This window comes from Saimiri boliviensis, chromosome 2, assembly GCF_048565385.1.
Source record: "Saimiri boliviensis isolate mSaiBol1 chromosome 2, mSaiBol1.pri, whole genome shotgun sequence".
NCBI lineage: Eukaryota > Metazoa > Chordata > Mammalia > Primates > Cebidae > Saimiri > Saimiri boliviensis.
The window spans coordinates 218,175,922-218,191,540 of NC_133450.1; the positions used below are offsets into that span (position 1 = coordinate 218,175,922).

The 15,619-nt window shown below is 42.5% G+C and overlaps 1 protein-coding gene across 6 annotated transcripts in view; it reads right to left on the minus strand.

Moving 5' to 3' along the window:
• Positions 1–15,619, minus strand: part of MAPKAP1 (MAPK associated protein 1) — a 260,780-nt gene that overhangs the window by 43,889 nt on the left and 201,272 nt on the right. For all 6 annotated transcript variants that reach the window (XM_074395351.1, XM_074395347.1, XM_074395345.1 and 3 more), the window contains one exon: positions 938–1,078. In XM_074395351.1, the coding sequence (XP_074251452.1) occupies positions 938–1,078 (141 nt within the window). The remainder of the gene's footprint in view (positions 1–937; positions 1,079–15,619) is intronic.

Genomic DNA, 15,619 nt, shown 5'->3' on the forward strand with positions numbered 1-15,619 from the left:
GAAACATAAAATAAATGAGCCTTACAGTTAAAAGGAGACACAGGAAAGTGTGGCAGAGACAGGGTGCAGCTCAGCTCCCTGGGTGAGTCTGGCATCACTACCCATTCTTCCTCTCCCTTGGCTGTATGTGGGAGACCCTTTGTTAGGAAGCAGGTGCACTTGAGTTGGTCGGACCAGGGTTTGCTCCTGACACCACCACCTACCCACTGTGTGAGTTGGGCATGAGACTTTACTGTTCTGCACCTCAATTACCCCCTCTGTTAGATGGGAACAGTAAGAATACCTGCCTTTTAGGTAGTTAAGTAGTACACGGAAAGCACTTAACACAGTGACTAATACCCAGCAGACATCTATAGAAGGCAGCGATGATGCTGATGCTGATGTATTAATAGTATGTTGCTTACTGTGACACTTTTCCTACTCCTGTTAGGTTTAAGTAAAAACAGAAGTTGAGCACATAATTAGAACAAATTAATCCCAAATATTAGTTGAAAGTTAGTTCCAAACTATATGATGAAGATCCAAATATACCTTCTGAGATCATTAAAAAGCTTCCAGAACAAAGGCCTGAATGAATAAGCAATGAGTTAGCTGAGTGAGAACAGGCAGGTGGCACCGTCACAAAGCAGTTCTAAGGATAGCAGGCAAGAGAATTACAGAATGAAAAGAATTATGGAACTTCACCGAAGTCAATCAGTTTGAAAAGAGTCTCAAGTTAGTTCTATTTCTAATCTTCTGCTTCATAAAAAAGAAGACAAGACAGAGCACTCAAGTGGGAAAAAGGATGTACTTCAAATCTCATTGTTTAAACATTTTCTCAGAAAACAAATTACCTTTAGTCATTCTGGTCACATAAAAGTTGTCTGTTGTTTCTTTCCCCATTTCTACGTTGACGGCTGACATGACGAGCCAGCTCATCATCTGCTCACACACTTACCTAGCTGTACGTCGGTTGTGAATCGCAGTCTGTGGATCATGCTGACTTTGAATGACTTGTAATGGTGGCTGCTAAGCATATCCTGTACTGTGGCTATGTCGATTTGCGAATCCTCCTCGAAGACCCCGTCTGCCCTTGAACCTGGGGAGGAAAAGACAGTTTAACACATAAAGATACATGAGGCTTGGCAAATGGTGTCTGCTTAAAATGCTTTGGGATAAATTAAAATAATATGGGCTATTTAATTTGGAGAAGAAAAGGCTGAGCGATGACTTAATAATGCCATTCCAGTAAACAGAGAATGGTAACATATTAATCATTCAACAATTAATTCCACAAACACTATGGCAGGTCCTTGGCTGGGCAGCAGGGATAGAAGGATAGAAAAATTCCTGCTTGCTCTCGGCAGGAAGCTTAGTCTGCAGTAGTGAGTCAAAACCACAAGAGCATGGGTGCTGTCATGCTTCTTGTTTTTTTCTACATGTGATTTTCCTGATCACAAAAGTAATCCACATTCCTTGAAGGATCTCTGTCCTTTCCAAGATTCCTAAACCATCTTCTTTCCTGCCTCTCGCCCTGCGCCCCACAGCCTTCACTGGCTCAGGGGGCACCTGCTGGTGGCTGGGGGTGACAGTCTCATCAATGGCCTCCTGGTCACCAGGCTCCCCTTCTGCAGTCCAGACAGGCTTTCTGATTCGTTTTTCTAAAGGTTGGATCATTCATTCATTCATCAAATGCTCAGAAAGCACCCTCTGCATCCTAAGTACTCTGATATGTGACACTGGAGGCAGATAAGAAGCCTGGTGCTCAAAATCTTCCCTGGCTCCACAGCCTCCTGAATGAAGCACAGTTTTTTTTAGCCAGGAAATTAGGGCAGCCCATAATATGTCTGAAACATACTTTCTAATATTCTTCCCACTTCTCACACATACCTTCTCTCAGCCCTCTCAAACCCCTCAGACTGCACAGTGGTTCAGGGTTTTGTAATTCTGGGCCTTTGCTCACATGCTGCCCTTTGCATAGAACAGCCCTCCCATCCTCACCCAGACCTGCCGAGATCTCCCTACCCCTCGCTAGGCTAGCTCAAATTCTCTCTCTCCTGTGAAATATTTTCTGAGGGTTTTTACTGGCAGTGAATTCCATAAAAGTTGGTTTATACCAGACCCTGGAGCCAGACAGCATGGCTTCAACTCCTAGCTCTGCCTCTAATTTGCTGTATGATCTTAAGACAACTGACTTTATCTCTCTGAATTTCAGTTTTTGCCATTCACAGGATATCAAAATTTAGGTAAAGAATACATAATGTGCTTCATAACAGCCGTGACAATTTTTCTTCTAGTGTCAGAGCGGATTATATTTAGTTTTGCACTAGAATTGCTTAATGGATGCTCTGTCCTAATCTGGAAGCTTTGTGAAAATCAGGAAAGTTTCTTATTCATCTTTACATCTTCTGCAAGCAGTAGAGGCAACTGGTATGCTCTCACTAAATCTTGCTAAACAAATAATAGCTAGTATATATGAGTGCTTAACAAGTGTCAGTCATCCCTGTCTCTGCCATTAGACTGTAAACCCCAAGAGCAAAGGGACCCCTTTCTCACCACTGCAACTCAGATATTGCCAGTGATACCATTCAGAGGATAAAGCAAGAGCTCAATAAACATGAACTGAATGAATACCAGGTGCCATGTCCCCAGGAAGGTGAGGGTCAGAGAGACAGAGTAACTTAACCAACATCACATCTCCAGGACACTGCAGAGCTTCACTCCACATCTGCAAGGGCCACTGGGCAGCCCATTTCCTTTCTTTGTAGCGCCTACGATTTTGGACAGAAATGCCATGATCCTGATTACCACTCTCTCCTGGGTAACATCCAAATTCCAAACTGAGGGGCTGGCCAGGATTTGAAGTTTAGAATAATCATTCTCTTTTTCCAGTCCTCATTTTTACTGAAATATAACTGTCAAAACATGTTTTATTTCTATTTTAGAACTTCTTATACATGAGAATTACAGATAATTTTGGTAAAATATTAAAATCCTTTAATGTTTTAAAAATCATTTAAAGTAATCTTTCTTGAGAAAATGCCATTATTAGATAAAAGTTAGCTCTGAGCTCAAGAACTTCTGTTTTCTTTACTAATTAGTGTTTTCTAAATATTGCAAGTATTTGATTTGGAAAGAGGTAACAGCTCATTATGTTAAAATGCCAATTACTAAAAAAAAAAAAAAAAAAAAAAAAAAACCCACACTTAAGATTTTTACTTTTTATGATGTTGGATTAAAACCAATTTAAAAATTACTATAACGTGACATATAATTTTTTACTGAGCAATTTCAATGCCAGCTGCTAATAAAGCATCTTAGCTATAAATGATAATTCAGATGCTTTTAGATAAAGTGGTACATAAATATGGCTGGAAATTGATTTAGCTTCTTACAGAAGCTACTGAAGAATGACATATTTTGTTTAATACACCAGCTAATGTAGTCCTAAAAGCTCAAACAAGTGCCAGTTTTCACTCCTAAATTTGCTGTGGGAGATTAATGAAAACTTTATATTTTGCTGAAATGTTAATAATGGGCAGATGAGATGATAGGATTTTAGTAGAGGTCTTAAAGCTATGAAATAACCAGCAAGGCTTGTCAATTTCCTTGTATTAATTTTGTACAAGACTTATATAGCTGGAGCTGGCTCAACACACTAATGCTTCTTGCATTGACCTTCTACGCTCTGATAGTGTAAATTCATATCCTATTTGAGGATTTAAGTCCCCCCGCCCGATACCTGGGGTAGTTCTGAGCCTTGCCCCGTCTGACAAGGGGTGTGTTTGCGTTTATAATCAGAAGGCAACAGCAGCTGGGGGAGTAGAGAAGGAATAGTCCTGTGCCCGCCTCCAATTCATGCTGCTCATTCCAGAGCAGGTTATCTGATGACTGGGATCAACTTCTGGTTTTAGAGTACCAGTGTCATTTGTCATTTCTTTTTTTTTTTTGAGACAGAGTTTCACTCTTGTTGCCCACGCTGGAGCGCAACAGTGAGATCTCAGCTCACTGCAACCTCCACCTCCTGGGTTCAAGCAATTCTCCTGCCTCAGCCTCCTGAGTAGTGGGGATTACAGGCATGAACCAACATGCCTGGCTAATTTTTGTATTTTTAGTAGAGATGGGGTTTCACCATGTTGGCCAGGCTAGTCTCCAACTTCTGACCTCAGGTGATCCACCTACCTCAGCCTCTCAAAGGTGTGAGCCACTGCACCTGACCTCCAGTGTCATTTCTCAAAGTAGGCTCAGGAGTACCACTTGTTAGAGGGGTCATGTCTATTGTACATGCAATGTGCAACCACTTCTCTCCCCATGCCAGAAGTATGCTAGATTGTGGGGGGCACCTGTAAGGCTAAAGCAAGGTTCCTGATCTTCAGGAGCTTACAGATTAGCTATAGGCCACAAAATAGGTACAAGGCAGAAAGAAGTGCCTAATAAATGGTGCCTGCAATAGACACTTGATCTAAAGACAAATACCTGAAGCAAAGCATTCATTATTCCAAAAGTGTACTTTTTGGACCAGAAAGTTCTATGACTTTGCATGTACACTTTTACTGTTTGTATCCTTCTGGAAAGGAGTGAACCAACAACACATGAAAGATGAAAGATGCTTGATATAGTACTATCTGCATATTAAAATTACTACTCTAGTATAAACTTCATATTAAAAAAATCTACTTCTGTTCAAGAGAAGACATTTTTAGCAACTCAAAGTGAAAAGAGAACCAGAACATCTTAAAAATAAACATACTAAAATACAAAACAAAAACTACTCCCTGTTAATTCGATTGAAATACAACCCATTGGTATTTTGTTAAATTAGCAATTAAAAAGGTCACAAGCAATTAAATGAAACAAAAGCCACACTGTGTTCATCTACATTAATGCTGAACTGGGTCTCCTCGTGAATGACAAGATAAATTGTTATGGTGCCTTCAAAGACTTCACAATGTACTTTGTCAAAGTCGGGAGTGTTAATGTCTCTATATGCCATGGATTACCATAATGTATTGTGTCAAAACGCTCAAGCTGCAATAACTCAAAGATGTATTGTGATAGATCAAATTTTGGGGCGGGGCCTAAGAGTGACTTGAGCACCACAGCTCAAATGGACTGACAACAAGGCTCTGAAAGAATGACAATCACAATGTAGGAAGGTATGGAGGACAAGCAGAAAACCCAGGAAGGGAAACAGCTTAACTCTCTGGAGTATGAAATCAGGAAGGGGGAACTGAGGAATGAGGCCTGGCACCTGTCTTCAGTGAAGAATGGCAAAAAGCGGCCATGGCAGGCAAAGGGAGGCAGAGAGAAATTGAGGAAGGAGGCAGGTAGAGTCTAGGGCCTGCAGCCAAGAAAGAAAGAGAAGGTGCTGCGAGGCGGCAGCCTTGGGGCTTAATAACTAACATTAGAAAGAACATGGAATGTAAGAGTTCAGAAATGTAGATTCAAACTCTCACGGGTCAAGGCTGGGTCAAAACCTTGCCAAGGGTTCCACTGTTAAGAAAGGTGAATCGAGACAGATCTGTGGGACGAGGGAGTCCATGTGTCTTCCCCTTTCCCTTTCCCTTCCCTCAAGGGGCTCAAGGCTGTTCCTGCCCTACCTACCTCACCATGCTCCTACAGCAATGGCACGGTAACAGACTTTTGAGTTGAGTAACCATAAACTCTAAATTGGTGGTTCTCAAAGTGCAGACTGGGACCTGTGGTGGTGGTGGTGGTGGTAGTGGGGAATTTCCAAGTCCCCTACAGGGTCCATAATTGCAATATTATTTTTTAACAACAGCAAGATATGACTTACTTTTTTCATGCCCATTCTCTTAAAAGTGAACAAAGGAATAAAAAGCTTGGCCAGGCGCTCACACCTATAATCCCAGCACTTTGGGAGGCCGAGGTGGGCAGATCGCCTAAGGTTAGGAGTTCGAGACCAGCCTGATGAACATGGTAAAATCCTGTCTCTAAGAAAAATACAAAATTAGCTGGCCGTGGTTGCACATGCCTGTAATCCCAGATACTTGGGAGGCTGAGGCAGAAGAATCACTTACACCCAGGAGGCAGAGGTTGCAGTGAGCCAAGATCGTGCCATTGCACTCCAACCTGGGCAACAAGAGTGAAACTCCATCTCAAAAAGAAAAAGAAAAAAAAGGAATAAAAAATTCACTGATTATGGTTCTGTTGCTACAAAGCAACTAATCTTTAAGAAACCACCACCTAAGTTTTGGTATAGCAGCAAAAATTAATACCACAATTATCTGAAATGCTATTGAAATATACTTCCCTTTTGCAACAACGTATCTGTGTCAGGCCAAATTTTCTTCATATACTTTACCTAAAGCCATGTATTGTACCAGACTGAATGCAGAGGCAGATACGAAAATCCAGGTGTCTTCTATAAGCCCAGACATTACAGAAATTTACAGAAAGATCAAATAATGACACGCTTCTCATTAAACATTTTAGGCCTGGCTGGATGTGGTGACTCATGCCTGTAATCCTAGCACTTTGGGAGGCCAAGGCAGATGGATCACTGGAGGTCAGGAATTCGAGACCAGCCTGGCCAACATGGTGAAACCTCATCTCTACAAAAACACAAAAAATTAGCCGGGGGTGGTGGTGCATGCCTGTAATCTCAGCTACTCTGGAGGCTGAGGCAGGATAATCACTTGAACCCAGGAGGTGGAGGTTGTAGTGAGCTGGGATTGCACCACTGCACTCCAGTCTGGGCGACAGAGCAAAACTCTGTCTCAAAAGAAAAAAAAAATTAGGCCAAGTGCGGTGGTTCACGCCTGTAATCCCAGCACTTTGGCGGGGGGGGCAAGGTAGGTGGATTGCTTGAGTCTAGGAGTCTGAGATCAACCTGCGCAACATGGCAAAATCCTGTCTCTACAAAAAATAGAAAGATTAGTTGGGTGTGGTGACTCACACCTGTAGCCCCAACTACTCAGGAGGTTGAGGTGGGAAGACCACTTGAGCCCAGGAGGTTGAGGCTGCAGTGAACTGTGATCACGCCACTGCACTCTAGCCTGGGCAACAGAGTGAGACCCTGCCTCAAAAATAACGTTTTTTAAGAAACTATAGTTATTTTTCATAAAATTCGTCATTTGGGCCAGGCACAGTGGCTCATGCCTATAATCCCAGCACTTTGGGAGGCCAAGATGAGTGAATTACTTGAGTCCAAGAGTTTAAAACCAGCCTGGGCAGCATGACAAAATCTCATCTCTACAAAAAATACAAAAAAAGTAGCCAGGCCTGGTGGTATGTTGCTTCTATGGGCATAGCTACTTCGGAGGCTGAGATGGGAGGATCACTTGAGCCTAGGAGGTGGAGGTTTCAGTGAGCTGTGATTGTACCACTGCACTGTAGCCTTGTGACAGAGAGATCCTATCTCAAATAACACCCCCCCAAAATAAGTAAAACTGTCATTAACATTAATGAATTTACTGTTTTTTCAAAGAATTAATATTTTTAAATTAATCAGTTTTTACTTTTGATACAATAGATATAACTCAATAAACAAAAGCTTGGTCAAGTGTGATGGCTCACACTGTAATATCAGCGCTTTGGGAAGTCAAAGCAGGAGTACTGCTTGAGGCCAGCCTGGGCAATATAGTGAGATCTTAATAAAAGTTAAAAAAAAAAAATCAGCCAGGCATGGTGGTACATACCTGTAGTCCCAGCTGCTTGGGAGATAGAGGCAAGAGGGTCACCTGAGCCCAGGAGTTTGAGGCTACAGTGAGCCTATTTGCCACTGCACTCCATCCTGGGCAAGAGCTGGTGACAAGACAACACCTCACCTCAAAATAACAAAACCAAACAAAAGCTCTTTGGGGTCTTCAATAACTTTTAAGAGTATAAAGAAGTCCTAAGGCCGAAAAGTTTGAGAACTGCTGACTTTATTGGTTATAATGCCATGTTTTCATTGCTCCCGATAGCTATTTGGACAATAATAATGGGGAAAAAAGTACAGTTACAGCTGTGTATATGTGTTACAACCTAACAACAAACACAGCTGCGAAGCCTGTATACACAAAAAGCAACAAGTTTACGTTCAGGTGATCAGACCAAGGCTAATTATAAATACTGCTTTATAGTTATAGTTTTCATATATGTGATTTCATTGGAACTGAGGGAGATACTCAGAGGTACATGACTTTATTTCAAACCAGTAGGCACTAATCATTAAATCAAAGCTCAGATGAACTCACTAAATGTTACTGGAAGATGTCTTGTATTTGTAGATATAAACTGCATAGGACTTAATATTCATTTTATGGTCCAATGAGTCTTAGACCAAGTCTAAAAGGCCTCAATCTGTTATAAATTAAAGCAACTTCAATATCTCTTCTCTAAAAAGATCTATGCCAACTCCAGAACTCAATTGGAAGACCAGTGGCCTCTGTTACATTCTCACCTCTGTCCATAGCACAATCCTGTTGTATTCCTTTCAAACTAGCTAACAGTTACTTTACACCAGCCATATGCCACGGGCTGTGCTAGTGCTTCAGGAATTTAGGGTGATGGCAGCATTCCCAGATGATGGGAAGAGAGACAGGAAATCCATGGAGGAACAGCATAGGAGAAAACATAAATTCCACAAAGCATGAGGACATACACAGGGAACACCAAGTGTCTGCCTTTGCCACAGTGTGTGAAGCAGAATGGTGGAAAAGAAAATGGCAGGGGTGTGAGTAGTTCTTCAAAAGTGGGGCAGTATCTAGCTCAGGACCTGGCACACAATTAAGTAAAATAATGCAAGTGAATGACAATGAGGAGTACATAAACCCTTTTCTGCTCCACTCTATCTTGAAGTCTTACTGCTACTTCCCACGCAGAGGCCCTGTTTCAGCTAAACTGGACTTTGCTGAAGTGATATCATTTGGTCAGAATGTCCTTTATGGTCTAGAATTTATATGCTTCAAGGTCTAGTCCAAATGGAACCTACCCTGTCCCTCTCCTGAAGCGTTACAGCCCTTCGTCGAAGGTTCTTCTGGTAAGTCTCTTACATGATAAGTATCTGCACTCCCCTCTGGACTAAGAACTTGAAGGCAAGAAAGTTCCATCCTACAAAGCACACTCTGTCACACAGTAGATGTCCAATAAATGCTGCTGGTGGAACCAGTGAAGTTTGGTGCAACACAGCTTAACCATTAACAGTACCTGAGGTTTGTACCCCACCCCTTGTATTTGCCTTGGTTAACAGAACCTCACATACCTTTCCTAGTTTTCCATTCAGACACCCCAACGGACTAGGTTTGTCGAGGACCAGGGTTCTGCCTCAACAACTGTACAGCGGCTAACATGCACTGAGGGCCTACCACATGCCGGCACTAAGCTTAGCATTTTAAAGACGTGATCTCATTCCATTCTCCCAATGTCCCTTTAAGTTGCATATCATCCTCTTTTTACAGGTGAGGAAAATGAAGCTCAGAATGTCATCCTGCTATAGTAGTCATACAAACAGTACAAGGTGGAGCTAGGAACTGAACCCAGGTCTAATTCCAAAATTGCACCTTTAACCCCATAACCTCCGTGAGCAAAAACGTTCCTCAGATGGGCTGGAAATGCGTAACTCCATGGGCTGTAACGGGATCTAAGGAGAACAGAGTCATGCCTGGCCGGGCCAGAGCAAAGGAATCAGGAAGGAAACCTAACTCTTCACTCCCTTGGTAAGACTCAAAGCTGGATGTATACGTGAGTCACAGAGAAAAACTCTTCCTTAGCGCTCTGCATCCATCAGTTTTTTTTTCCAGAGGCCTTTTAAGTCCCCAAAGCCTCGTAAGCCCAAAACTTCTCTTCCATAAACACTTCCCTTTGGCTACTAGTCATTTTTGCTGGTCTCTAAAAACAATCAATAGGTGATACACTATAGCACACACACACGCTCATGCCCCCCGCCTGCCCACCGCTCTGCAATAATCTCTTTAAAGCCATGAGGATCACGCAGTAGGATATACTATACCCTTCACTGGAATCTGCCATGCTACCACCGGGGCAGGGATCTTTGCTGTCAGTGCTTAATTGATTAAACTCTGGGAGCCAGAGCCAGCCAGGCTGGAGGACTTTCCACATGGAGACTTCAGACCTCCTTTAATAAATCAAGGTAATCCTGTTTTATGAGGTGGTCAGAAAGAAACAGTTTCAGGTTTGTAGAAATTCTAAAAAGAGCAGATCATGGAAGGGGGGCCTAGAAGGCTCTGCAACTTAGACCCTTGCCATCCCTCACAGCCACTCCACACCACTCCACTCCACTCCATTTATTCATTCCCAAATATGCCAGGCTCCTTCTCATCTCAAAGCCTTCAGATGAGCAGTCCCTTGGCCTGGAACATTCTTCTCTTACTCATTGGACTCCTTTTTCCTCTAACTCAAGCCTTCTCCTACTCCTCTCACCAGCTCTGGTCTCCTGCTATGCATTCTTTTCTACCCTTCGTAGCACTGATCACAACTGTGGGCTCTATAATGTGGGGCTAAGTCTCAGCACAGTGGCTGGCCCCGAGGAGGGTTCAATCAATGCTTGGGGAATGCATGAGCAAGTATGTGCCCAAAGTGAATCCAATACCCTTTACAGGATGAAGCATGACCATTTAAGGGTCTGGAACAATGGTTCATTATAGGTCTGCTGGGAAGTTAATGACAGAATTCCCATTATTTCCTCTTTCTCTAATATGTCTTTGTCCATGTTGAAAGCCCAGGGAAAGTAATGGGGTCTTCTCAGGAGCATGGCATTCTTGACAATTTACATGGCAAAATATCTAAGAACTGTAACATCTGATCAACACCAAGGTGTCCCTTTCTCTGACTCAAGAGTCAGAGAATGAGGGCACATCCACTGGAAGAACCCACCTTCCATCCAGAGTCACTGCAGAAATGTCACCTGATGCATTACCAAACCATTAGTCAGGACCTTCAGGGCGAATTCTGGGGCCAGGAGCCTATGAGAGGGATGCAAATCTCCATGCCCTCACTTAAGAGCCCAGACAGGGTTTGTGGCTCATCAAACATGCTTCCTTACTGCTCTAATGTACCAGTGTATCGCTTAATGAAAGTTCTTAATTGTAATTCGATTAATTACATACACAGAGTCCCCAATTACATTTTCCAATAAGACATTGGCTGTGGTACAGGTCTAAATGCACTTAAACCAATTTTAATATATTAAGACCAATTTCCCTTGAATACTAATTACTACCTAATGATAAAATGAAAAGGGGGAAGTTTTAGAGAAAGAAGAGAGTGAAAAATGCAAATCATGTGGAAGTTCTCGGCCCACACAGCACAGTTCAGACATGGCACTCATTACTGAAAAGTAGGTGTGGACAAGGCACAAGTTTGCTTCCACACAGGTCAACGCAGCATTTTGCCCCAGGTATCAGTTACCCTTGGTGCTGGCCAACGCCCAAAGAGGCCTGTGGGAAGTCTAAGGGGCTAGAGGAAAAGAATACAGGAATCACAGGTAGGGAAAGGCTCACCACACACATGCTCAGACAAGTTGTGGTGTCTGTGACAGCTGCTTGGCCTCTGAGTCTCCAGCAAAGACACTCAGTAATGAACACTTGTACAGTACACTGCGGTTCACTCTGCGCTTTCACTGTATACAATCTCATTGACTTGTTTCAATGGTTTAAGCCTCACAACAGCTTTACAGTGTAGGGATTACCATCACATTTTGCAGCAGGGGAAATGAGGCCCACAGGGAAGGAGGACTTGTCCAAGGTTACACAGTGGTGTCAAATATCTTGCCTTCACATTGCCAAGCAGCCCACACTAACAGAGAGGAAGAGGTGGACTCACAGGTATTGTTATGTGGCAAATAATGTTTCTGTTTCATTTAAATTCTAACAGCATGCAGCAAGCAGGGAGCTATTATGCAATATTGACTTGGATAAAAATCCTCACCCTATAGAAAATTCCTTACAGTGAACACCTCCCCACTAAAGCCAGACAGGTAACTGGCTTTCAGCAATAATTCAACCTAAAATTTGTAAAACGAACATCACAAGTCATTTTCATTTGTAAATAGAGTTTATTTGCATGATCACATTTTCTTGTGTATTTGAAGAGTGCTGTTGTGGTATAATAAAGGAGGTGTTTAAGTCCCACGACAGAAATGGGAGAGATCAGTAATTTGTAACTGAAGAAGGCAAAGCCTCCAGAAGCAGCGTGGAACCACCAGGGAGTCTCCAGAGCTGGCACAGAGCACACACAGGAGGAAGAATCCAGCCTGTTATAAATAAGCATCACAAAGAGGGTCTGGAGGCACACCAGGATAAAGCTGACCTTCATCCTCTTTCTACAGCTGCTTCTTCCCTTTCTCCGTTTCTATTTAGTAGTGGTGGTGGTAGTCTAACAAAGAAACCCCTACATGCAAAGATGCTCACTCAAACCCAAGTTCTCCTTAAAAGCCATCTTGTACTTGTGCTTGGTCCAGTGAGAAGCCTGGTGATATGAGGGGCTCAGGAGGCTCACTCTATCAGGGAGGAAGAGCCAGTCCTGGCCACATACACCAGGATGTGGAGGGGACTCAGACCTGGTTCCTCTCCCGTGTGAGGGGTAGTCATAATCCAGTGTGGGACTTCGCAAGTCCATTCAGGGGAACTGGTGATCAGAGAGGTAGTAAGGATAGGAACTCTAACGAGCCCAGGGAGGGGCAGCCGGGTGGTCCGCGCAGCTACTAGGAGTTGCCTCCTCTCCTGGGGCTTCAAGGGGAAAGTGAAGGAGGTAAATCAGGGCTTTCAGACTAAGACCTCTGGATGTTCTTCCCTCCCATAGTCCACCCTCTTGAGTGACTACCTACCTGGTGAGTTGAGGCCCTTCCTCAGTCTAACATTAAAATTAGGAAATAATAATTTCAATAAGGTACTGAAATAATGGATGATCTTAAACATTTTGTGAATCTCCTTCAAAAGGAAAGAAGATCAAAGGAAGCTGAATTAATATTTACAGAGCAACTGAAGCCTCTTTCTACAGCAACTTCTATTTAGGAAATAAAATAATTAGATTCCGCTCTTTCACCAGTCTTAATGAATAAAAGACACAGCTTTCCAGGCCTCTCATTATGGTTTATGTGATATTAGCAAATCACTTCATCCCTCTCCACCTCAGTTTCCTCTTCTATAAAGCAAGGATGATGACCACATGGCCTAAAAGGCTGTTAGAACAACAGCACTTATATCTCATTTAATCCTCACCAAATCTTTGTGAAATAGATTCGTTTGCCTCCATTTACACATAAAACGGAGGCTCAGAGGTGTTGTCCACTGTCAGAGGCTGCAAGTGGTTCACCCAAGGTCTGCCTGATTCTAACGTCTGTGCTTTAAGCACTATAAGTGACAGACTTGTCAGTGATACAACAGAACGATGGTGTCTGACACTTTGTTCGTATTCCATAAAGCCATCTTAATTTCAGGCTTATACTGGCCCTCGTGATGGGAAATTCCACTTTCTCTCTTAAAGCTGTGGAAAGAATAGGTTGGTTCAAGCAACACCTTTCTTCTAAGGACCTGCACGGACTACCTCCACATGGTTGGTGGGAAAGGTCACCGGCCAACATGAGGCAGATAAGGGAACTGAGACTTGGTTTGGTGTCAGGATTTATATAGAAGGTTGGACAAGAATGCAAGTCTTGTAATGTTGCATCCTCCCCATAATGTACTTGGGCTTCCTTCTGGTAGGATTCCAGCTTCTAGCAGGCAGTTGGCTGAAGGATGTAGTAGATTATCAGACAAGAATCCAAACTGGAAAGCTCAAGGACTTTGGCTTGTCATTTTCTTATTTAGGCCAAGATCCAAGCACAAATGTTAGCTCTCAGTCCCTAGGCAGAAACTCTAGTCATATCAGCTTCATTTGTAAGCTTCTCTCTCATAGCATAAAAAGACAATTGTAAATGCCATTCTTAGGACTGAAGATTTAGGCTGTCTTAACAATCTCAGGGTGGACTCTGGAATCAGACAGCTGACTGAAAATTTTGGTCTTATCACTTACTGGCTGGATAACTTCGAGCAAGTCACAACCTCTCCTCACAATGAGAGTAATATCTTGTAGGGTAGGCATGAAAATGGAAAGAGAAAGCATTTGCAAAATGTCTAGCACAATGCCTTACAATAGTAGGCCTGAACGAAGGATTTTTTAAAAAACACTCTTTTCTGCAGAACTAGGTATGAGAGAAAGAAAAATAAATTAAAAAGAAATAATAACAAAAAGCACTCATTGATGTGGTTGATATAAAATATTATGCCACATCCTTCCTTGGAAGAAAAACTTCCAAGGAAGTTTCCAAGTGACAGGGACAGAGGGAGAGACTTTATTTCTATGGGGTAAAAATTCTATCTACCCTAATGGCAAACAGACTTCTCAAACAAATGGTTATATTTATAAAGATATATCCATTCTGGGACACCAAAAAATATTTGCTGGAAAGTCCCCTGCTTCTAAGTTCTCTGGTCCTAGGACAGACTTACAGACCTGCCCCCTTTCCATTCTCCTTCCCTCTCCATTCTGGGTCACCCCTGTCTCATCAACAAAAACATCTCCTCAAGGGCTCTGCCAGGTCTAGGACTCCAAACCTTGACACCTGTACCCCATCTGCTCTACCAGCCACAGAATGCTGCTCTTTCATTATTTATCAATTACAGTTAACATTTATTGAGTACTTACTATGTGCTGTTCTAAGAGCTGCATGATAATTAGAGCTCACTGAATCCTAGCAATCTTATGAAGGCAGGCAAACCACCTAAGAAAGCCTGAGTAAATTGCCCAAAGTCACACAGCTAGGAAGTGGCAAGGCCAGAGTGTGAACTGAGGCAGTCTGGCTTGACAATACATTCTCTTAAGGACTGCATACTACAGGATCAGAATTTAGTCCGTATCTACAATGGCTTTAAGGATAGGGAGGCTGTCCTAATCAAACATACCAACAGAAATGAAAATAATTCTGCTTTTGGAATGTTTTTCTTTGCCTCAATCCACTTTCTTAATAGGTAGCTACTGGAAAACAATGTAGTTCTTAGTTGAAATTCCTACTTAGAAAATCTTTTTAAAAGCCTTTAAAAGAATAAATTGTTTTATAATTTCCTTCCATTTTACAAAGACTAGTTCCGATATTCCATGGACTGTGATCTTTGTAAGTGCTGATAGGGCTTCTTTTGTTAACCCAGTGATTTTGACTCAGACTGTCAAAAAGTGACTACAAGTATCTTGCAAATCCTTTAAGATGGGGATGCTGAGGCCCACAGAGATCACACAACTCAATTAAGACCATGTTCATGTTCAGAAGTAGACTGGGAACTACAGCCCAGATTGCAAAGCTTTATTCACTAACACTCACAGCTTCTCTTTTCTAATGTTAGAAAACTTATCTTTTTTTAGAAAAACCAATTTGTGGCTGGGTGTGGTGGCTCACTCCAGTAATCCCAGTAGTACAGGAGGCAGAAGCAAGCCTGGGCACCATCTCTACAAAAAGGAAATTAAAAAAAACTAGCCAAGCCTGGGCAACATAGCAAGACACCATCTCTACAAAAAGGAAATTAAAAAAAACTAGCCAGGTGTAGTGGTGTGTGCCTGTAATCGTGGCTACTCTGGAGGCTTGGGTGGGAGCACTGCTTGAGTGAAGGAGATCAAGGCTGCAGTGAGCTGTGATTTCACCACT